Source organism: Geotrypetes seraphini, chromosome 12, assembly GCF_902459505.1.
Source record: "Geotrypetes seraphini chromosome 12, aGeoSer1.1, whole genome shotgun sequence".
NCBI classification, from domain to species: domain Eukaryota; kingdom Metazoa; phylum Chordata; class Amphibia; order Gymnophiona; family Dermophiidae; genus Geotrypetes; species Geotrypetes seraphini.
Window position 1 is genome coordinate 74,720,156 of NC_047095.1, and position 22,596 is coordinate 74,742,751.

Below are 22,596 nucleotides of genomic sequence, written 5' to 3' on the forward strand. Positions count from 1 at the left end.
TTGGGACCTGGGGTTCTTGACTTTGGATTTCTTCTACCCTCTTCCAATACAAGCATAAATAATTATTGTTACCATTTTTGGGGCCAACAGAGAAACAAATCTTACATTATTTATTTAGTATTGACCCGACAGAAAGAAAAAGTCAAATGAATGCAACCAAAAGCTATTCATACCCTGAGTAAAGAGTATGTCTTACTGTGCAAGGTAAAAAAGCAGAATATTTTTCACTGGCCACATTTTTTCACGCTAAAATGAAATTCCATAGTTCAATGGCTTGCAAGTGCTAGAAAAGCAGTAATATGAACCCATCCAGATTATGTGGTGACACATGAAGGTTAGCCATTATTCATTAAAAAGCAGCTAAACCTGAGCATGTGTCCTCACAATCTGAATGAACTCCTGTGACAAACATGTGCCTGATGGAATCTGAAGAACTGCTTGGGGTCATGTTATCAAAAACTTACAGAGGGTGAATGTAATAAAGATTCACTTGCTGTCATGCACAGAGGCCTTGCCACATGTGTCATTAACCTTATATATGGTACTGCCAGAAGGGCACATCGCCATTAGCCAGCTGTCATGCCACTGCCACAAAGGCTGTGAAACATTACTTACCAGTCTGGACTTCACTTTCTTTGGCAACTCCTCTTCAAGCGTGTATACACCGTCTCTCTTTACCATTAACTGGGATCCATCTTCAAACTCCACCTGTGAAAACAGAAACCCAGCACATCCTGAGATAGTCTAAAGCAGGGGTGCCCAAAAGGTCGATCACGAAGGCAACGCGAGTCGATTGTGGAGCCCATCCGGGGCTCCGTGATAGACTCGTGTTGCTTTTGCGTTCTCCCTGCTTCCCAACGCCGTAAGGACAACAGAAGCACCAGCCTTCCCCCACTTCCGACGTCAATTCTGACGTCAGAGAGGAAGTTCCGGGCCAGAATTGACGTCGGAGATGGGGGAAGGCTGGTGGGCCCGGCTGTTTATGGGTTGGGAAGCAGGGAGAGCTCAGAACTCGGTGGCAGTGGCTTGGGGACCTGTTCCCCAATGGCACCAGCAGCTTTTGGGGGCAGGGAGAAAGAAAGAATGAAAGGGGGCAGGCAGGGAGACAGACAGAAAGAAGGGAAACAGAAAGAAAGGGGGGTATGGAGAGAGAAAGAGAAAAAGAAAGAAGGGGACAGGGACAAAAGATGGGGCAGGGAGAAAGGAAGAAAAAGTTTGGGGAGGGAATGAGGTCTGGAGGAGAGGAAGCATACAGGAGGTTGAAAGAAGGGAAGAAATAGAAAGTGCAACCAGAGACTCATGAAATCACCAGACAACAAAGGTAGAAAAATTTTATTTTCAATTTAGTGATCAAAATGTGTCCATTTTGAGAATTTATATCTGCTGTCTATATTTTGCACTAGGGCCCCCCCTTTACTAAACCGCAATAGTGTGTTTTAGCGCAGGGAGCCTATGAGCGTCGAGAGCAGTGCGGGGCATTCAGCGCAGCTCCCTGCACTAAAAACCGCTATCTCGGTTTAGTAAAAAGGGAGGGGGTATATTTGTTTATATTTTGTTTAGTTCTTACTGAGGTGACATTGCATAAAATCATCTGCCTTGACCTCTTTGAAAACCCCCCGGAATATAAATGATAAAAATAAATTATAGAGACCACCCATGGCAAAAGAAAAGATGTGATAGTAGTAAAGACTGCAACATAAGTATTGCAACGGAAAGTGAAACGAAACAAAAATCCATACGAAAAAGGAGATTATCGCTGAAAAATAGCTGGAAAGCGATGACCACAAATGCTCGCAGTCTAAGCAACAAAGTTCATGATCTGCAAGCCCTGATGTTAGAGGCAGATCTAGATATTGTTGCTATCACAGAGACATGGTTCAGTGAATCACATGGATGGGATGCAAACATACCGAGATATAATCTTTTTAGGAAGGACAGAGATGGTCAAAAAGGTGGCGGAGTAGCTCTCTATGTAAAGATCAATATCCAAGCGACCGAAATGCAAGAGACCTGGGGAGAGGAAGAAGCGATATGGATTGCTCTGAAAAGAGAAGATGGAACTTCTATCTACGTGGGTGTAATCTACAGACCTCCGACTCAATCGCAGCAAATTGATAAGGATCTGATTGTGGATATCCAAAAGTTTGGAAGGAAAGAGGAGGTTCTGCTGTTGGGAGATTTCAACCTGCCGGATGCGGACTGGAATGTTCCGTCTGCGGAATCGGAAAGAAGTAGGGAGATTGTGGATGCCTTTCAAGAGGCTCTGCTCAGACAAATAGTGACGGAACCCACAAGGGAAAAAGCGATATTGGATCTAGTCCTCACAAATGGGGAGACTATCTCTAATGTTCGAGTGGGTGCTCACCTGGGAAGTAGCGATCATCAAACGGTTTGGTTTGATATAACAGCTAAAGTGGAGAGCGGCCGCACGATACTTAAAGTCCTAGATTTCAAACGTACGGACTTTAATGCAATGGGAGAGTACCTGAAGAAAGAGCTGTTAGGATGGGAGGACATAAGAGAAGTGGAAAGAAAAGTGGAAATCAGAGATTTCAACCTGCCGGATGCGGACTGGAATGTTCTGTCTGCGGAATTGGAAAGAAGTAGGGAGATTGTGGATGCCTTTCAAGAGGCTCTGCTCAGACAAATGGTGACGGAACCCACAAGAGAAAAAGCGATATTGGATCTGGTCCTCACAAATGGAGAGAGTATCTCTAATGTTCGAGTGGGTGCTCACCTGGGTAGTAGCGATCATCAAACGGTTTGGTTTGATATAATGGCTAAAGTGGAGAGCGGCCGCACGATACTTAAAGTCCTAGATTTCAAACGTACGGACTTTAATGCAATGGGAAAGTACCTGAAGAAAGAGCTGTTAGGATGGGAGGACATAAGAGAAGTGGAAAGACAGTGGTCTAAGCTGAAAGGAGCGATAAAAATGGCTACGGACCTTTATGTGAAGAAAATCAATAAAAACAAGAGAAAAAGGAAGCCGATATGGTTCTCCAACCTAGTGGCTGAGAAAATAAAGGCGAAAGAGTTGGCGTTCATGAAATATAAAAAAACCCAAGAAGAGGATAGCAGAAAGGACTACAGGGTGAAACTGAAAGAAGCCAAGAGAGAGATACGTTTGGCGAAGGCACAGGCGGAAGAACAAATGGCTAAAAATGTAAAAAAGGGAGATAAAAATTTTTTCTGATATATTAGTGAAAGGAGGAAGATAAAAAATGGAATTGCTAGGCTAAAAGATGCTGGGAACAAATATGTGGAGAGTGATGAGGAGAAAGCAAATGTGCTAAACAAATACTTCTGTTCTGTGTTCACAGAAGAAAATCCTGGAGAAGGACCGAGATTGTCTGGCAAAGTTACACAAGAAAATGGAGTAGATTCTGCGCCGATCACGGAGGAGGGTATTTATGAGCAACTTGAAAAACTGAAGGTGGACAAAGCGATGGGACCAGACGGGATCCATCTCAGGATACTAAGGGAGCTCAGAGAGGTTCTGGCGAGTCCTATTAAAGACTTGTTCAACAAATCTCTGGAGACGGGAGTGATTCCTGGGGATTGGAGGAGAGCGGATGTGGTCCCTATTCATAAAAGTGGTCACAGGGATGAAGCAGGAAACTACAGGCCGGTGAGCCTCACTTCAGTTGTTGGAAAAATAATGGAAGTGTTGCTGAAAGAAAGGATAGTGTACTTCCTTGAATCTAATGGGTTACAGGATCCGAGGCAACATGGCTTTACAAAAGGTAAATCGTGCCAAACGAACCTGATTGAATTTTTTGATTGGGTGACCAGAGAGCTGGATCGAGGACATATGCTAGATGTAATTTACTTGGATTTCAGCAAAGCCTTTGATACAGTTCCTCATAGGAGGCTGTTGAACAAACTTGAAGGGCTGAAGTTAGGACCCAAAGTGGTGAACTGGGTCAGAAACTGGCTGTCGGACAGACGCCAGAGGATGGTGGTTAATGGAAGTCGCTCGAAGGAAGGAAAGGTGAGTAGTGGAGTCCCTCAGGGTTCGGTGCTAAGGCCAATCCTGTTCAATATGTTTGTGAGTGACATTGCTGAAGGGTTAGAAGGAAAAGTGTGCCTTTTTGCAGATGATACCAAGATTTGTAACAGAGTAGACACCGAAGAGGGAGTGGAAAATATGAAAAAGGATCTGCAAAAGTTAGAGGAATGGTCTAATGCCTGGCAACTAAAATTCAATGCAAAGAAATGCAGAGTAATGCATTTGGGGATTAATAATAGGAAGGAACCGTATATGCTGGGAGGAGAGAAGCTGATATGCACGGACGGGGAGAGGGACCTTGGGGTGATAGTGTCCGAAGATCTAAAGGCGAAAAAACAGTGTGACAAGGCAGTGGCTGCTGCCAGAAGGATGCTGGGCTGTATAAAGAGAGGCGTAGTCAGTAGAAGGTGTTGATGCCCCTGTACAGGTCATTGGTAAGGCCCCACTTGGAGTATTGTGTTCAGTTTTGGAGACCGTATCTGGCGAAGGACGTAAGAAGACTTGAGGCGGTCCAGAGGAGGGCGACGAAAATGATAGGAGGCTTGCGCCAGAAGACGTATGAGGAGAGACTGGAAGCCCTGAATATGTATACTCTAGAGGAAAGGGGAGATATGATTCAGACGTTCAAATACTTGAAAGGTATTAACGTAGAACAAAATCTTTTCCAGAGAAAGGAAAATGGTAAAACCAGAGGACATAATTTGAGGTTGAGGGGTGATAGATTCAGGGGCAATGTTAGGAAATTCTACTTTACGGAGAGGGTAGTGGATGCCTGGAATGCGCTCCCGAGAGAGGTGGAGAGTAAAACTGTGACTGAGTTCAAAGAAGCGTGGGACAGAGGATCTAGAATCAGAAAATAATATTAAATATTGAACTAAGGCCAGTACTGGGCAGACTTGCATGGTCTGTGTTTGGTGGAGGATGGGCTGGGGAGGGCTTCAATGGCTGGGAGGGTGTAGATAGGCTGGAGTAAGTCTTAACAGAGATTTCGGCAGTTGGAACCCAAGCACAGTACAGGGTAAAGCTTTGGATTCTTGCCCAGAAATAGCTAAGAAGAAAAAATTAAAAAATTTAAATTGAATCAGGTTGGGCAGACTGGATGGACCATTCGGGTCTTTATCTGCCGTCATCTACTATGTTACTATGATAATTAGCATTTTCTCTGCGTACAGTGTGTTTTTTTAAAAAATTTTATTGTTGGTAGATCATTTTGACTTGGTCATTTTAAAAGTAGCTCGGAAGCCCAAAAAGTGTGGGCATCCCTGGTCTAAAGTGACTGAAGAATCTCCATGAGCAGATTAGCATCCCAGAGACTTGCACAGCCAGCATTATCAGGGACAACTCAGAGCCCCTTATCTCTGCACCCTTGCAGTGTGATGTCCTGGTACACTTATATTCTACCTTCCTTGAACAAAATCTAACTCAAAGTTTACAATACTGTATACCAACACATAATAAAATATAACATGAAGAAAAATGCTTTAATATTAATCACTTGTTTGTCAGTTTTAAAATGAATAAAGAATTTAAAAAAAAAGAAAAATGCATGCACATCAATTAAAAAAGAGGCAATCCTAGGTATAAAACCAAAAGAGCCAAGAAGTAAGCAAATTGATGTGCACATGCTGTTGGATTAGATAAAAATACTGAAAGTTTAAAACCTCAGTCAAGGACACAAAAAGGCCAGATGTTACTGCTCTGCCATTGCAAACACCAACTGAATCCTCTTTTTGTGATTTCCCTCTCTTCTTCCTAGAGAAAAGGAAGAGAGCATGTCTCACTCACCTGGTACATCTGGATCGTGTGGGATGCTACAAACAGAGCCCCGTAAACAAGTCCATCTGTCCAGCGGACCTCCACCTTATCCCCTGCAGGAGGAGGGCCCAACTGTAGACAATCTCGACTCTGGAAAAACAAAAGAAGAGAAAGGAAAGAAACTGCAGCAAAAACATCTAACCCATGCCATTACTAACTATATTCTTCTGCATTTTAAGGAGAGGGGAAGTGGGAACATATAGCCTGTTCCATGGGATAAGACCAGAACTATTCCTGCTGCTGAAATGGCAACGGGACACAGCCAAATACCTTTCAATGCAAGAGCAGACATCACATTCTCCAGAGACAGGCAGGGGATATGCAACCTCACTTGACTGGTGAAGTCTGTCTAAGCCAATCAGCATCGGTACTCTTTCCTATAGCTACAGAAAGTAGGGAGATCTCACAAATTTGCTTGACTTCTTTGAAGGTGTGAATAAACATGTGGATAAAGGTGAGCCGGTTATAGTGTATCTAGATTTTCAGAAAGCTTTTGTTAAAGTTCTTCACGAGAGGCTCCTGAGAAAATTAAAGTGTCATGGGATAGGTGGCAAAGTTCAGTTGTGGATTAGGAATTGGTTATCGGATAGAAAACAGAGGGTAGGGTTAAATGGTCATTTTTCTCAATGGAGAGTAAACAGTGGAGTGCCGCAGGGATCTGTATTAGGACCAGTGCTATTTAACTTATTTATAAGTGATCTGGAAATTGGAACGACGATTGAGGGGATTAAATTTGCTGATGACACTAAACTGTTCAAAGTTGTTACACCTCATGTGGATTGTGAAAAATTGCAGGCGGACCTTAGGAAATTGGAAGACTGGGCGTCCAAATGGCAGATGAAATTTAATGTGGACAAATGCAAAGTGATGCACATTGGGAAGAATAACCTGAATCACAGTTACCGGATGTTAGGGTCCAACTTGGGGGTTAGCACACAAGAAAAGGATCTGGGTATCATTGTAGACAATATGAAGAAATCTTCCATCTAATGTGTGGCGGCAGCCAAAAAAGCAAACAGGATGCTGGGAATTATTAAAAAAAGGATGGTTAACAAGACTACGGATGTCATAATGCCCCTGTATCGCTCTATGGTGGTACTAGAGAATGACATGGTGGTTATTACTCGCGAGTAGCTGCGGGTAACCTGCTGAAACGGGGAGAGAAAAAATAGTGGTCACTGTGGGGACGGGGACAAGGCTATTCACCGCCCCATGGAGCGGTGAATGGTCTTGTCTCCGCAGTGAGGCAATCACGGATCGTGCGGTCCAGCAACCCCCACCCGCCCGATCGCAGTGTTCTGCCATCTCCCTACGACCACCTCACCTTGGATGCTGAGTTTTTTTTCGCCCAGCCACGCGCAGCTGCTCCAGTTGTTCAATCTTCTCCTCTCCTGCAACTTCCTGTTTCTGGTTGCGTCAGAGGAGAAGATTGAACAACTGGAGTAGCCATGTGTGCGCAGCTTTTTGAAAGCGTGCGACTGGGCAAAAAAGAAAGTCGGCAAACTCGGCATCTAAGGTGAGTTGGAGGAAGATGACGGAACTCTGCAATCGGGCGGGAGGGGGCTGCTGGACTGCGCGATTTCCCGGCTCACACAAGGAAGGAAGAGGTCAATGGGAAAGAGATTCTGGGCCAAGGGGATGAAGAGGGAGAGAAAGAAACCCAGAGCAGGAAAGAAAGGGGAGGACAGGCAGGCGAGCCAGATGCTGGAAGCAGGGGGGTGGAGAGGGGGAAGAAAGAGGGAAAGAAGCTAGATGAGGTTGCAGAGAACAGACACATTGGTGTGGAAGAGGAAGAGAGGGGAAATCTGGACACAGGAAGGTAACAGAAACAGAGGGGAAATAATGTGCATGGGGGCATAGGGACAGAGACATAAAGGGGACATACATGCCATGGGGATGGTATAAGGACACAGGGGGGGGGCAATGCCAGAAACATAGGGGAGATATTAGAAATGGGGAAAATAGGAACACAGAAGTGAGATGGTTTGTGGGGATGGGACGGGGACCAAGCTCGCAGGCTCCAGCGGTTTGCACAAATTACATTGTAACGCACCACGAAGGTAATAGGGAGGGAGATAGATAGTTAGTCCGCGCGAGGGGAGCTGAAAGGTGGTAGAAAGGAACAGATGGTGAAGGAGGGAGGGAAGGGTGGTGTTGGAAAGGAATAGAACAGACATTGAAGGAGGGTGGAGAGGAACAGACGCTGAAGGGAAGAAGACAGATGACAGACTAGGGGGGAGTGGAGGGAAGAAGATGGGTGCCAGACCAATTTGGGGAGGGTGAAGGGAGAGGCACAATAACAGAACAAATGGAAGACACAGAAAGAAGACACACAGTGGATGGAAGGAATTGAATGAGAAGATGAGGAAAGCAGAAACCAGACAACTAAGGTAGAAAAAAAAAAAAAAATTTTTTTTTTTGCTTTAGGATAAAGTAGTATATTAGTTGTGTTGATAAAAATTTATAAACAAAGCCCTGCCAGCTGAACATCTCTTTCTCTAGTTCAGCAGCCAGGACTTTGATTTATAAGGAAGGAATAAGCTAAATATTGCAGTACTGAAGCTTGTATGGATGCTGCGGGGACGGGGAGGTGAATGGGATGGCAGTAACGGTGACGGGGCGGTGAAGGGGATGACGGTGACGGGGCGGTGAAGGGAATGGCTGTGATGCGGCGATGAAGGAGACAGTGGGCCGGGGACGGGTCAGTGACGGGGACAGATTTTTTCCCCATGTCATTCTCTAGGTGGTACCTCATCTGGAGTATTGCATTCAATTCTGGTCTCCTTATCTCAAGAAAGATATAGTGGCACTAGAAAAGGTTCAAAGAAGAGTGACCAAGATGGTAAACGGGATGGAACTCCTTTCGTATGAGGAAAGATTAAAATGGTTAGGGCTTTTCAGCTTAGAAAAGAGACTGCTGAGGGGAGATATGATTGAAGTCTACAAAATCCTGAGTGGAGTAGAACAGGTACAAGTGGATCGATTTTTCACTCCGTCAATAATTACAAAGACTAGGGAACACTCGAAGTTACAGGGAAATTTTTTTTCACTCAGAGAATAGTTAAGCTCTGGAACGCGTTGCCAGAGGATGTGGTAAGAGTGGATAGTGTAGCTGGTTTTAAGAAAGGTTTGGACAAGTTCCTAGAGGAAAAGTCTAGTCTGTTATTGAGAAAGACATGGGGGAAGCCACTGCTTACCCTGTATCGGTAGCATGGAATATTGCTACACCTTGGGTTTTGGCCAGGTACTAGTGACCTGGATTGGCCACCGTGAGAACAGGCTACTGGGCTTGATGGACCATTGGTCTGACCCAATAAGACTATTCTTATGTTCTTATGAGGTAGCTGGATCCGGGTTACATACCACAATGTCCTCTGGATACAGGTTATCACTGAAGGATCCATCATCGAAGTTGACTTCATAAAATGTTTCTTTGGTCAACATGACGACTTCACACTGATAGTAACGCCCATTCTTGTGTTTACTGATCACAGGTTGCCCAACTGTTATATCCTTCTGGGCTGCTTTACTGTGCTGAGAAAGATAAGACATTATCACATAGTTCTTTACCATTGTCTATAAACAAAGAAATCCAAGCAGACTTCTATCCTGAGAGAGAGTGAGTGAGAGAGAGATAGAGTGTGAATGAGTGTGAAAGTGAGTGTGAGAGTGTGTGTGAGAGAGTGAGTGAGCAAGAGTGTGAGAGAGTGTGTGTGTGAGTGAGTGAGAGAATGCGTGAGTGAGAGAATGCGCGAGTGAGAGAGAGAGAGTGTAAGAGAATGCGCGAGTGTGAGAGAGAGAGAGAGTGAGGGAGAGAGACTACTCAAACAGCAGCACAAAAAGTAAATCACCTGCTGAAAATTTCCCACTCCCCAGCTCTTCTCTACCCATTCACCCCCTTCTGCAAAGACTCTTGCCAAGTCTCAGCTACAACCCAACGCCATGATGTTCTGCTTCCAGTGGCGCTTTAAGAACAGAATACAGCTCCCTCAAACTGCCATTTCCATACTTTCTCTCAATGGTATAAATACAAAGAAATTCAACTGTTGGCTAGATCTAGACCCCAAATCCAGTAAACTGCACTCACCTCTGGCTGACACAAGCTCTTATGCCTGAAGCAGGTAATGAAGACCACAAAGGGCCAGTCGTCTGGCTGCATCATTACTCTGGCAGCTTGTGCACAGGTGACATGAAAGGAGGTGGGACAACGGCCGTGAGAGCACTGCACGCAGCAGCCAGTAATTCTCTTCCTCCGCTTCTTACAGAAGATGCATTTCTAAAGACATGAGATCAGCTGTTACTCCCAAGAGCCTTTCACAGAGAGCAGAAACATTGCACACTACTTCGGTCAGCTTTTGGATCTGGCTGATAAGGAGACAAATGAGGAAATACATCTTCAAGGAAAGGGTGGAGAATTTGTGGAACGGTGCAAGTTCTGCAGATGAAAACTTATCTGAATTCAAGAAAGCTTGATCTCTACGGGAGAGGAAGGGATAGGATAAGGCAAAGATGGGCAGACTGGTTAGGTCATATGGTCTTTGTTTCTATGATTAAATACATGAAACCCACCACTGGCCATGAGTTATACTTCAGACTTTCACAAAGCAAGGATTCTTACCAGTCGGAATCGCTGCAAGGGGATCTTGCTGATATCTACTGGACTGCGCTCTGAAATATTCACAAACTTTGCTTCCAGCACTGCCACAGCACACATAACATGCACCCACCTAAAAGAGTCAGAGAAAACCAGGCATTATGGTAAGTATCACTCGCTCGCTCTCCCCCACATACCTCAGCCTGTCCCACCACCATTCACTGCCAGCCCGTATCTCACGAGCCCCATCTCGCCACATCCATTCACTCGTCCTCATACTTCCTTGCATCCATTCATTCATTCATCCCATACCTCATCCTGACCTTCACGTGCCCTTATCTCGGCTCGCCACATCCATTCACCCCTTCTTGTGTTAATCTCTGTATCCCTTAGTTTCTCTCTGAAACTCTATAAGAATTTTCAGTATATGCCTTGGTTTCAGACTCACCTGTCATCATTTGCTCTGTGCAGAGCTCCACCTCGAAGGGAACACAAACAGCAGTCCTGCCCAGGGAGAGAAGCAGAGATCATAAGGATATGAACAAATGACCAAGAATGCTGATCATTAGTAAAGCCTGGGTTCTGGCAGGATGGATTACTAAGGTGGGGATACAGCCAAGAGCCTTGCCATTGTGGATATTGCAGATACCTGGAAGCTCAATCGACACATTAAATGCTGCCCAACACACCACTGAAGAAACCATACCATGCGCAGTTCTCTTAAGTCTCCTCACGTATGATGAGCTACTTCACTGTCTACCATCTTCCAAGGATCTTCATCTAACCTCATCAATTTAACATAAGAGATGCCGCTGCTGGGTCAGACCAGTGATCCATTGCGCCCAGCAGTCCGCTCACGCGGCGGCCCTTTTGGTCAAAGACCAGTGCCCTAACTGAGACTAGCCCTACCAGCGTACGTCCTTGTTCAGTAGGAACTTGTCTAACTTTGTCTTGAATCCCTGTAGGGTGTTTTTCCCTATGATAGCCTCTGGGAGAGTGTTCCAGTTTTCCACCACTCTCTGGGTGAAGAAGAACTTCCTTATCTTTGTACAGAATCTATCCCCTTTCAGCTTTAAAGAGTGCCCTCTCGTTCTCCCTACCTTGGAGAGGGTGAACAACCTGTCCTTATCTACTAAGTCTATCCCCTTCAGTATCTTGAATGTTTTGATTATGTCCCCTCTCAATCTCCTCTGTTCGAGGGAGAAGAGGCCCAGTTTCTCTAATCTGTCACTGTACGGCAGCTCCTCCAACCCCTTAACCATCTTAGTCGTTCTTCTCTGGACCCTTTCGAGTATTACTGTGTCCTTCTTCATGTACGGCAACCAGTACTCCAGATGAGGGTGCACCATGCCCCGTACTATCTTTCTGCTGTTTACAATCTAAGAATCTCAGAAAGGAACTCCTGTATACCGACAGGACTTAAGACTATGTAAAGTAAAATACAAATCAAATAAGTGAAGCAGCTTTCTCTCAGCTAATCTTTATTTTGTAATTTTGCATTACGATGCCTTTAGGGCTACACCCCAAAATCAAACTAAACCTTTATATTTTTATTTCTGATCTGAACAAAACTTAAACTATTGCAGACAATGGGGAAGAGCAGATACTCTAACACTTTAATGCTAGTCAATCATATCAATTCAATAAAAAGCTTATGTTAAAAGCAATTCTTGTTTACAAATTCACTGGTGCTCTTTAGCAAACTGGGCCTCTGCAGAATAGCTTCCTCCTTCTGGGGTGACTCCAACCTCCATCTCTCTTGCTGCCTGCTGGTAGCCCCTCCAAAGCAAGCACTTAGGTGACCTCACTAGCCTTCCTCTCTGAGTAGCGCAAGACGCATGACACGATGAAGAAGCGCAAACAAGGAGCGTGCGCCTCCTTATTCTCACTACCTCCCCTCCTCTCCTTAGGGCTCCAATTCACTTTTCTGCTTCTCATTCTCTCTCCTTTCCATGCCACAAGTCCTCACTATCCTTCTTTTCCTATCCCCTCACCAGCCATCTACCTTATTTTCTGCTCTCTCCCTTCCATTCATCCATCTCCTTACTCTTTAAGCACTTCCCATCTTCGTCATTATCATCATTATTCCCCTTTGCTTCGGTGCACTCTCCTAATCCTAACCTTGGCCTTCCACCACATGTGTAAGCGCCCTAACCTTCTAGCTATTCCTGGATTGCTCATTCTGCCTCCAACAAACTGCCCTACATTCAAGACCTCTATCTCCCATTTCCTCCACCTGCTTGCTCTAACTGATCTGCCCTGAGGACTCCACTGTAGCTGGCTACCACTTCTCCCATACACCACGCCCCACTGGTCAAGGTGGAAGTGTTGGGCTTCTCTCTCCTTCTTGCAGATTCCGACCTCTTCTCCCACCTATTCATGGCCAGATCTAAGGGCCTCATCCTTCTTGCTTTTGATACTGTTCATCAACACTTACTCCTTCATACACTGTCCTCGCTTGGATTCCTGGTTTGTCTATCTATCCCATCGCACCTTTAGTTTATGCGTTATGGTGGGTCCTCCTCTGCTGCTATCCCTAGTGGCTGGAGTACCTCAGGGCTCTGTCTTAGGACCTCTTTTCTCTCTCTACACCTCTTCCCTTGGTACCCTGATCTCCTCCCATGGATTCCAGTATCACCTATGAATCCCAGATCTACCTCTCTACACTGGAAATCTCACCTAAAGTCTAACAAAAAGTTTCTTCCTGTTTGGCTGCCATTTGAAACTAAACATGTCCAAGACTGAGCTGCTCCTCTCCCTCCGTTCTCTGTCCCTGTCTCTTCTGCTTGTAACCTTGGAGTCATCTTCAACTCCAACTTCTCATGCACCTCTATGCAAATTCAACAGACTGCTAAAGCCTGTTGCGTCTATTTCTCCATCATCACAAAAATGTGCCCCTTCCTTTCTGAGCACACTATTTAGATCCTTGGCCACACTCGTAACCTCATGCTTAAACTCCCGCTGAACTGTCTCCCCCTGCAATTGGTGCAAAACTCAGTTGCATGGCTTATCTACTGCCAACCTCGCTACACTCACCTTACCCCTCTTGTCAAATCACTTCACTGGCTCCCTATCCACCTCTGCATACAGTTCAAACTCCTATTACCAGCCTACAGGTGTGTTCATGCCGCAGCCCCTGAGTATCTCTCTTTATACACCTCCCCAAGAACTCCATTCCTCAGATAAGCTGCTTTTATCTGTACCCTTCTCCTCCACTGCCAATTCCAGACTCGATTTCTTTCATCTAGCTGCCCCGTATGCCTGGAATAATCTACCCGAGTTTGTCCATTATGCCCCTTCCCTTGTTTAAAAGCAGACCTAAAACACACCTTTTTGATATAGCCTTCGATAGAAAATGACATGGGGGCAAATTTTTCCCTGTACCCCATGGGAACTCATTTTCCTGTCCCCACAAATTCTTTTCCTTTCCCTGTCCCATTATTGCATGCTCTGTCCTCATCTACATAAGCCTCAAACGCTTGAAAATCATGTCTCTGAGGCTTGTGCAACTAAGGCAGAATTTACAGGAATGGGGCAAGGGCAGGGACAGTGACAAAACTTGCGGGGACAGGACAAGGAAATTGAGTTCCTGCAGGGACGGGGGAAAATTTGTCTCCGTATCATTCTCTAGCCTTCAATCCATAACCATACTCCCCACTGCTCACCACCCTAGCCAGATTAACTATCCTCCTCCCTGTATCCCCCCCTCCTTGGCATTCTGTTTGTCTGTCTTGACCTTTTAGATTGTAAGCTCTTTTGAGCAGGGACTGTCTTCTTTGTGACTTTGTACAGCGCTGTGTATGCCTGGTAGCACTCTAGAAATAATTAATACTCGCAGCAGAGACTCAACCTGTAATGATGAAAATCTGTGCTCACCCTTCTGCTATCAGAATGGCTCTCCTCCTGCATTTCTTTGCAAGTCAATCCTAATGGCAACATCTGCAGGACACGGAGTGCCATCTCACTATGAACATGGAGGTAAGGGCTGCAAGAGAAGGGCATGGTCAACTCATTTCATACCTCTGAAAGAGCATTAGCTGCACAGCGAGAACAGGTCCAGTCTTCTGTGGCTTTCTCGGGGGGAATGCCATAACAACCTTTTGGGAAGATAAGATATAGAAAAGGGCAAAATGAGAATCTACTTACAAAATATAAGGAGGCACTAGTAACCCTACACTGCAATGAAGCAATGGACAGAGACCCTAGTGTCTAGACAGGGTGAAAGGAAATAGGATTGGATAAACCACCTTTCTGTAGTTCAGTCAAAATGGTTTACATATTATATGCCGGTAGTTATTTTGTATCTGGAGTAATGAAGGGTTAAATGCTGCAGTGGAAATAGAACCCAGTTCTGTTTAACAAAAACTAGTGGAACAATCACAATCTATTCAACACAAGCTTTCACTAATAAAGAATGGAAACTCTAAAGCTTGATAACATGTCAGAGATGGGAGGAAAATCCTCAAAGCACAGCCCAGAACCTCAGTTCTCACAGACCTTCAAATGCTACCTCATAGGTATAAAAACCTCCTATCCCGTGGAACCCCATTTCAAAATCGGCATAACAATGGCCACTCTCCAATCTTCAGGCACTACAGATGATTTCAGCAACAGGTTACAGTTCACTAACAGCAGATCGGCAATCTCACGTTTGAGCTCTTTCAGCACCCTGGGATGTATACCATCTGGTCCAGGTGATTTATCACTCTAACTTGTCAATTTGGTCCAGTATTTTCAAGTTTTTCAGGTTTTTATATACCACCTATCAAGATTAAGCATTTCCCTATCTGTCCTGGTGGGCTCACAATCTATCTAACGTACCGAAATGTCGGAGGTGATAAGTGGAGTGCCACAAGGCTCCGTCCTGGGCCCGATCTTGTTCAACATCTATATAAGAGACTTGACAGAAGGGCTCTGAGGTAGAATAACATTATTCGCCGATGATGCCAAACTGAGCAATGTAGTGAGCAAAAGCACAACAGACAAAAAAGCAATGGCACGGGACGATATGGTGCATGACTTACTTCTGCTGGAGCACTGGTCTAGGTCCTGGCAACTCAGTTTCAATGCCAAAAAATGCAAAGTCATGCACCTGGGAAGCCAAAATCCATGCAAGATTTACACCCTAAATGGCGAGATCCTGACAAGAACTGAAGCAGAAAGAGACTTAGGGGTGATTGTCAGGGAAGACATGAAGTCTACAAACCAAGTGGAGCAAGCTTCATCCAAAGCAAGGCAAATCATAGGATGCATACCCAGGAGTTTCATCAGCCGTAAACCTGAAGTCATTATGCCACTGTATAGATCCATGGTGAGACCGCACCTGGAGTACTGTGTGCAATTCTGGAGGCCGCATTACCGCAAGGATGTGCTGAGACTGGAATCGGTCCAGAGAATGGCCACCAGGATGGTCTCGGGACTCAAGGAGCTCCCGTACGAGGAGCGGTTAGGGAAATTTCAGCTCTACTCACTCGAGGAACGTCGAGAGAGGGGAGATATGATCGAGACATTCAAGTATCTCACGGGCCGCATCGAGGTGGAAGAAGACATCTTCTTCTTCAAGGGTCCCGCGGCAACAAGGGGGCATTCGTGGAAAATCAGGGGCGGGAAACTGCACAGTGACACTAGGAAGTTCTTCTTCACTGAAAGGGTGGTTGATCGCTGGAATAGTCTTCCACTTCAGGTTATTGAGGCCAGCAGTGTGGCAGATTTTAAGGTTAGATGGGATAGACATGTGGGATCTATCCGCAAAGATAGATAGGGAGGGTCACTGGAGTGGGCAGACTTGATGGGCCGTGGCCCTTATCTGCCGTCTATTTCTATGTTTCTATGTTACCTGGGGCTATGGAGGACTGAGTGACTTGCCTAGGGTCACAAGGAGCAGTGTGGGGTTTGAACCCACAACCCCAGGATGCTGAGGTTGTAGCACCATCCACTGCGCCACACAGTTCACTGATATTTCCCTCAATTCCTCCACATCACCCCTGATCTCTTGCATTTTCTTCTGTAAAGACAAAAGCAAAGAACTCATTCAGTCTCTCCACTATGGCCTTATTCTTTGAGTGCTCATTTTGCTCCCTGATTATCTAATGGTCACATGGATTTCCTCACAAGTTCTCTAACTCTGATGTACCCAAAGAAGTTGTTACTATGAGTTTCTGCCTCTTTGGTAAGTCTCTCTTCATATGCCCTTCCAGTTTTCTTCCTCAATGCTTTGCATCTAAATTGCCAATGCCCATGTTGTCTCTTATTTTCTCCATTTGGATCCCTTTTCCAATAATTAAAGAATGCTCCCTTGGCTCTTTCACTTCACCTTTTAACTATGCTGGCTCTCGCCTTTTCCTTTTCAAGAAAGATTGAGACAAGTATTTTGGATCTCTAACAAAGAAGAGGGGATAGTAGACGGCATGTTTAGGCTGACTAGATAGGCCATATGGTCTTTATCTACCTTCATTTAAAAAAACAAACACTTTTCTAAGAGTGGTTTTAAAAGGCAGCTCCAGCAGGGGGGAAAGTGAAGCCAATGCCAGATGGACTGCTACCATTTGTGTCCAGTATATCACAGAACAGATCAGGATGGGCTAGTGTAGGTTTTTTGTTAAGTAAGTTTATGTAATTTTTCGTAGGCTGGAATAGGTTTTGAAAGCAAATTCAATAGGTGGGAAATAGGGCTACTGCAGGGTTGACTTCTTTAGGGTCTGAGCCCTGATAAATGCCAAGGATGGATCAGGAACAAGTAAGAACATAAGAATAGCCTTACTGGGTCGGAGCAATGGTCTAATCTAATCTTCCATTTGTGAGTCGCACATACCAAGGCGACAGATCACAGAGAAGGGAAAGCAGAGGGGGAAGGGGGTATGGAGAAGCTAGAGGAGTGAACATTGAAGTAGGGGGAGCTATACAGAAACTAAGACAGTTAATTGACTTCAGGTTTTTTCTGAATGTGGTGTAGTTTGTTTTTTTCACTCAGAGAATAGTTAAGCTCTGGAACGCGTTGCCAGAGAATGTGGTAAGAGCGGATAGCGTAGCTGGTTTTAAGAAAGGCCAGTAGCCCGTTCTCACAGTAGCCAATCCAGGTCACTAGTACCTTGCCAAAACCCAAGGTGTAGCAATATTCCATGCTACCAATACAGGGCAAGCAATGGCTTCCCCCGTGTCTTTCTCAACAGACTATGGACTTTTCCTCCAGGGAACTTGTCCAAACCTTTCTTAAAACCAGCTACGATATCCGCACTTACCACATACTCTGGCAACGCATTCCAGATCTTAACTATTCTCTGAGTAAAAAAAGAAGTATTTCCCTGTAATTTCATCGAGTGTCCTCTAGTCTTTGTCATTTTTGATGAAGAGAAAAATTGATCCACTTCTACCCGTTCTACTCCACTCAGGATTTTGTAGTCTTCAATCATATCTCTTTTCCAAGCTGAAGTGTATTTTATACCACATTCATATCGTATCTCAATGAGGGAAGGGGAGACTGAATTCTTGAGGACTTTCTTAGAAATCAGACTCCACAGGGGACCCTTGAAGGGAGGAATGCTGGCCTAGTGCCTAACCCTCAGTAAGCCTGGTTCTAAGGGAGAGATTTAAGACTGAACTCTGATGATTTTTTTTAAATCAGACTCTACAGATGACCCTTGAGGTTAATTCCCACCCACCTACCCAAAGGAGGAGCTTTTTTGGCTCTTCGGCCAACCAGGAACAGGTCATTGCTTTTTCTGTTCTTTCTTTTTATTCCAGGTGTAAGTGCTTCTGCAACCACATCATGGTTGGGAAACATCATGTCAGCAAAGGTACTGCTCAGGTTACAGTTTCTGTCTCTGTGCAGACAGAAAATGTTACCCAGGCAGAGGGAGTGCTTCCATGTACAAGCTAAGCTGTCTTCAGCTTGAATCCCTCATTAAGGAAGTAAAAGAACAGAGAGAGGAGGTGGCAAGATTGAGAAGCATCTGTGAGAATGAGAGGTACACTGATGAAATGGTTCATGAGGCATCAAAGATATCCAGCAGTGGGGAAAAAGAGACTGTGCTGAGAGAAGACAGCTGGACTGAGATTATGGAACCCTGCAAGATGTATACTGTGACTTCACTTGCTCTTGAACTAAAGAACCGGTATGCTGCCCTGGAAGTAAAGGAGATGAGAGCATCCCAGGGAGAGAAAGGACCAAAGCTTGAAATTCCTACAATTGCTGGATCCATGATCACTAGGAGGCATAAGGTAGTGGTGGTTGGCAATTCCCTTTTGAGGGATACAGAAGCATCCATCTATAGACCAGACATGATGTCCCGGGAGGAATGCTGTCTACTTGGTGCTAAAATCCAAAATGTTACAGAGAGTTTGTCAAGACTCAAAAAGCCTGATGACTATTATCCAATGCTGCTCATCCACATTGGCACTAATGATACTGCCAGGTACCCCTGCAAACATATCAAAAGTGACTTTGTGGCTCTGGGAGAGGTGATGAAACAGTCAGATGTGCAGATGGTATTCTCGTTCATCCTCCCTATTGAGGGAGGTCGGTCGGTCAGAGAAGCATGCATCCTGGAAACGAATGCGTGGCTACGTGGATGGTGTCGAAAGTGTTTTGGCTTCCTGGACCATGGGATGATTTTCCAAGAGCAGGAATGGTATACATCAGGGGTGCCCAATAGGTCGATCGCGATCGACCGGTAGCTCGCCAAGGCAAAGTGAGTCGATCATCCAGGACTCCCTTTGCCTTGGCGATCTATTGGGCCGATCAATCTTCCTCTCCCCGACGTCAATTCTTCCGTCAGAGAGGAAGTTCGGGCCAGCCAATTGCTGCCTGGCTGGGCGGAACTTCCTCTCCGACGGCAGAATTGATGTCGGGGAGAGGAAGATTGATCGGCCCGAAGCAGAGAGAGCACGGGGCAGCGTCGGCTTTGGGGCCTGTTATCCATTGGTGGCGTTTGGGTCCTGTTCCCCGATGGCAGCGGCAGTAGCAGTGGCTTGGGGAAGGGCAGGGAGAAAGAAAGAAAGGCAGGGAGACAGAAGGAAAGAAGAGAAACAGGAAAAAAAGAAAGGGGGCATGAAGAGAGAAAAAAAGAAAGGGCAGGGAGAGAGGAAGTAAAAGTTGGGGGAGGGAATGAGGTTTGGAGGAGAGGAAGCATACAGGCTGAAAGAAAGATTGGATGCACAGTCAGAAGAAGAAAGTTCAACCAGAGACTCATGAAATCACCAGACAAGGTAGGAAAAATGATTTTATTTTAAATTTAGTGATCAAAATGTGTCTGAATTTATATCTGCTGTCTATATTTTACAATATGGTCCCCTTTTACTAAACCGCAATAGTGGTTTTTAGCTCAGGGAGCCTATGAGCGTCGAGAGCAGCGCTGGGCATTCAGCGCAGCTCCCTGCGCTAAAAACTGCTATTGTGGTTTAATAAAAAGGGAGGGGGGGTGGGTATTTGACTATTTTTGTATGGTTGTTACTGAGGTGACAGTGCATAGAGTCATCTGCTTTGACCTCTTTGAAAAAACCCCGGAATAGGAATGATAATTAATAATTCTATGCGTACAGTGTGCGTTGTGTTTTTTTAAAATTTTATTGTTGGTAGATCATTTTGACTTGGTCATTTTAAAAGTAGCTCGCAAGTCAAAAAAGTGTGGGCACCCCTGGTATACATCTATCAAAGAAGGGAAGAAGTGTCTTCGGCAGCAGGTTGGCTAATCTACTGAAGAGGGCTTTAAACTAGACGTGAAGTGGCAGGGTGATCAAAGCCACTGGGTGAGTATAAGCTCTCTACATCAGGCTTCAGGTTCAGGTTTATTAAAAATTTGATATACCGCTTTATCAAATATCAAAGCGGTTTTACAGAGCAATATTAAAAAAACAAACAATAAAAAACAAATTTTCAATACAGCAACAAGTATTCTGACGGACAATGACTTACTGGTACGAAAGGTAATTGGGAAGAACTACAATATTTAGATAGAAAAGAACGGGAAGAAAAAATACATAGGGGAGGGGCAGGCAGGAACGCCAGTCAAAGAAGCTTATTTCCAAGCAATGGGTTCAGGGTGAATATATCAAACAAAAAGAAACCAGAAAAGGTATTGAATATAGTAAAGTAACTGGCTTCAATAGTAAAGATCCAGAATCTTGTTTCCTATACTTCGAGCATTAGTATATACTGCTTTTCAGACATTGCTCCCTTTTCCCATCCATGTGTTCTTTTAAGGACGCATTAAGGAAGTTTTTATACTTTTTCCAGCCAAGCTTCTTTGACTATAGTAAAGCAACTGGCTTCAATAGTAAACGAGTCAATGAAATGTGACCCTATGTGGCTTGTAAAAAAGCTCAGAGATATGAAACTTTGAAGGGAAGGCTTTAAAAGTTTCATATCTCTGAGCTTTTTTACAAGCCACATAGGGTCACATTTCATTGACTCGTTTACTATTGAAGCCAGTTACTTTACTATAGTCAAAGAAGCTTGGCTGGAAAAAGTATAAAAACTTCCTTAATGCGTCCTTAAAAGAACACATGGATGGGAAAAGGGAGCAATGTCTGAAAAGCAGTATATACTAATGCTCGAAGTATAGGAAACAAGATTCTGGATCTAGAAGCAGTGATGGAAGAAGATATAGTGGCGATCACAGAGACATGGTTCACGGAGAACCATAACTGGGATGTAGTTATACTGGGCTATTATCTGTTCAGGAAAGACAGGGTAGGAAGAAAAGGAGGGAGAATAGCGTTAGATGCTAAAGATCATATTAAAGCCACACATCTGCAGGATCTACAGGGCAAGGAAGAGGCACTGTGGACCAATTTGGAAAGAGGGAATGGTGAATATATTTACATTGGTATGATATAAAGGCCTCCTTCACAGATGGAAGAAGTGGACAGATTTAATAGACATTCAGAATATCTCTAAAGAAGGGGAAGTTTTACTAATAAGTGATTTTAACATGCCGGATATTGATTGAAGTAGGGAGATCCTGGATTCTTTACAAGGAGAACTGTTCCAGTAGTTGGTAATGGAACCCACACGGGATGGGGTCATACTGGACTTAGTACTTACAAACAGGGAAAGTGTTTTTGATGTTACAGTGGGTGATCATTTGGAATCCAGTGATCACTGCATGGTACGGTTTAATATTAAGATGGCTATAGAGAGGTACAGGTTCTAAAAACTAACTTTGTTCCAATGGGGGATTATGTCAAGGAATTGTTGTCTGGATAGTGAAGTTTCTGGAATCCTGTGGATTACAGGATCAGAGACAACACGGATTCACTAGAGGTAGGTTTTGTCAGACAAATCTGATCAATTTCTTTGACTGGGTGACCAGAGAATTGGGTAAAGGGAGTGCGCTAGATGTGGTATATTTAGATTTTAGTAAAGCCTTTGACCACACAGACATCTAATAAATAAACTGAGTGCCCTCGGAATGTGTCCCAAAGTGACGGGCTGGGTCAAGAACTGGTTGAGTGGAAGGTGACAGAGGGTAGTGATCAATGGAGATTGCTCTGAGGAAAAGGATGTTATCAATGGTGTGCCTCAAGGTTATGCTCCTGGGCCTGTTCTTTTTAACATTTTTATAAACAATATTGCTGAAGGGTTGTCGGGTAAGATTTACCTCTTTGTGGATAATATAAAAATCTGCAATAGAGTAGACTCGCTGGAGTGAACAACATGAAGAAAGACCTGGTTTTTGATGACCACAACCTATTATAAAAACGTATTTTTACTTCTGCAATGTTCAATCCACTCCTATGGCATGGAGCGCACTTTTTTGGAGTTGGTGCAAAGTCTATATTTTTACCCTCAGTCTTGGCTCCTTATCAATGGTCATCTAACTCAGTGTTTTTCAACCTTTTTTGGGCAAAGGCACACTTGTTTCATGAAAAAAATCACGAGGCACACCACCATTAGAAAATGTTAAAAAATTTAACTCTGTGCCTATATTGACTATATATAAAGTAATTCTCTTGAATAGGAATCAAATAAACACAAAGAAAGTATTTTATAATTACTTTATTATGAAATATTAAGTAAACAGAATAGTGAAAAATTATAAAATACTTTATTCAGTGCGAAACCTGGGCCTGTTTGGCTGAACACAAAGCTGATATTCTGGCTGGAATCGAAGAAAGCCACACACGTAGCTCTTCGTCAACAGCTCTCAGTCTCTCTCTGTATTTGGTTTTTATAGCA

The 22,596-nt window shown here is 44.4% G+C and overlaps 1 protein-coding gene across 2 annotated transcripts in view; it reads right to left on the reverse strand.

Annotated features, from left to right (window-relative positions):
• KDM4A (lysine demethylase 4A) overlaps positions 1-22,596 on the reverse strand; it is a 226,336-nt gene that overhangs the window by 1,943 nt on the left and 201,797 nt on the right. For both annotated transcript variants that reach the window (XM_033916196.1, XM_033916198.1), the window contains exons 15-21: positions 14,442-14,518; positions 10,870-10,925; positions 10,446-10,554; positions 9,915-10,103; positions 9,191-9,361; positions 5,798-5,917; positions 616-708 (exon numbers count right to left, since the gene is read on the reverse strand). In XM_033916196.1, the coding sequence (XP_033772087.1) occupies positions 616-708; positions 5,798-5,917; positions 9,191-9,361; positions 9,915-10,103; positions 10,446-10,554; positions 10,870-10,925; positions 14,442-14,518 (815 nt within the window). The remainder of the gene's footprint in view (positions 1-615; positions 709-5,797; positions 5,918-9,190; positions 9,362-9,914; positions 10,104-10,445; positions 10,555-10,869; positions 10,926-14,441; positions 14,519-22,596) is intronic.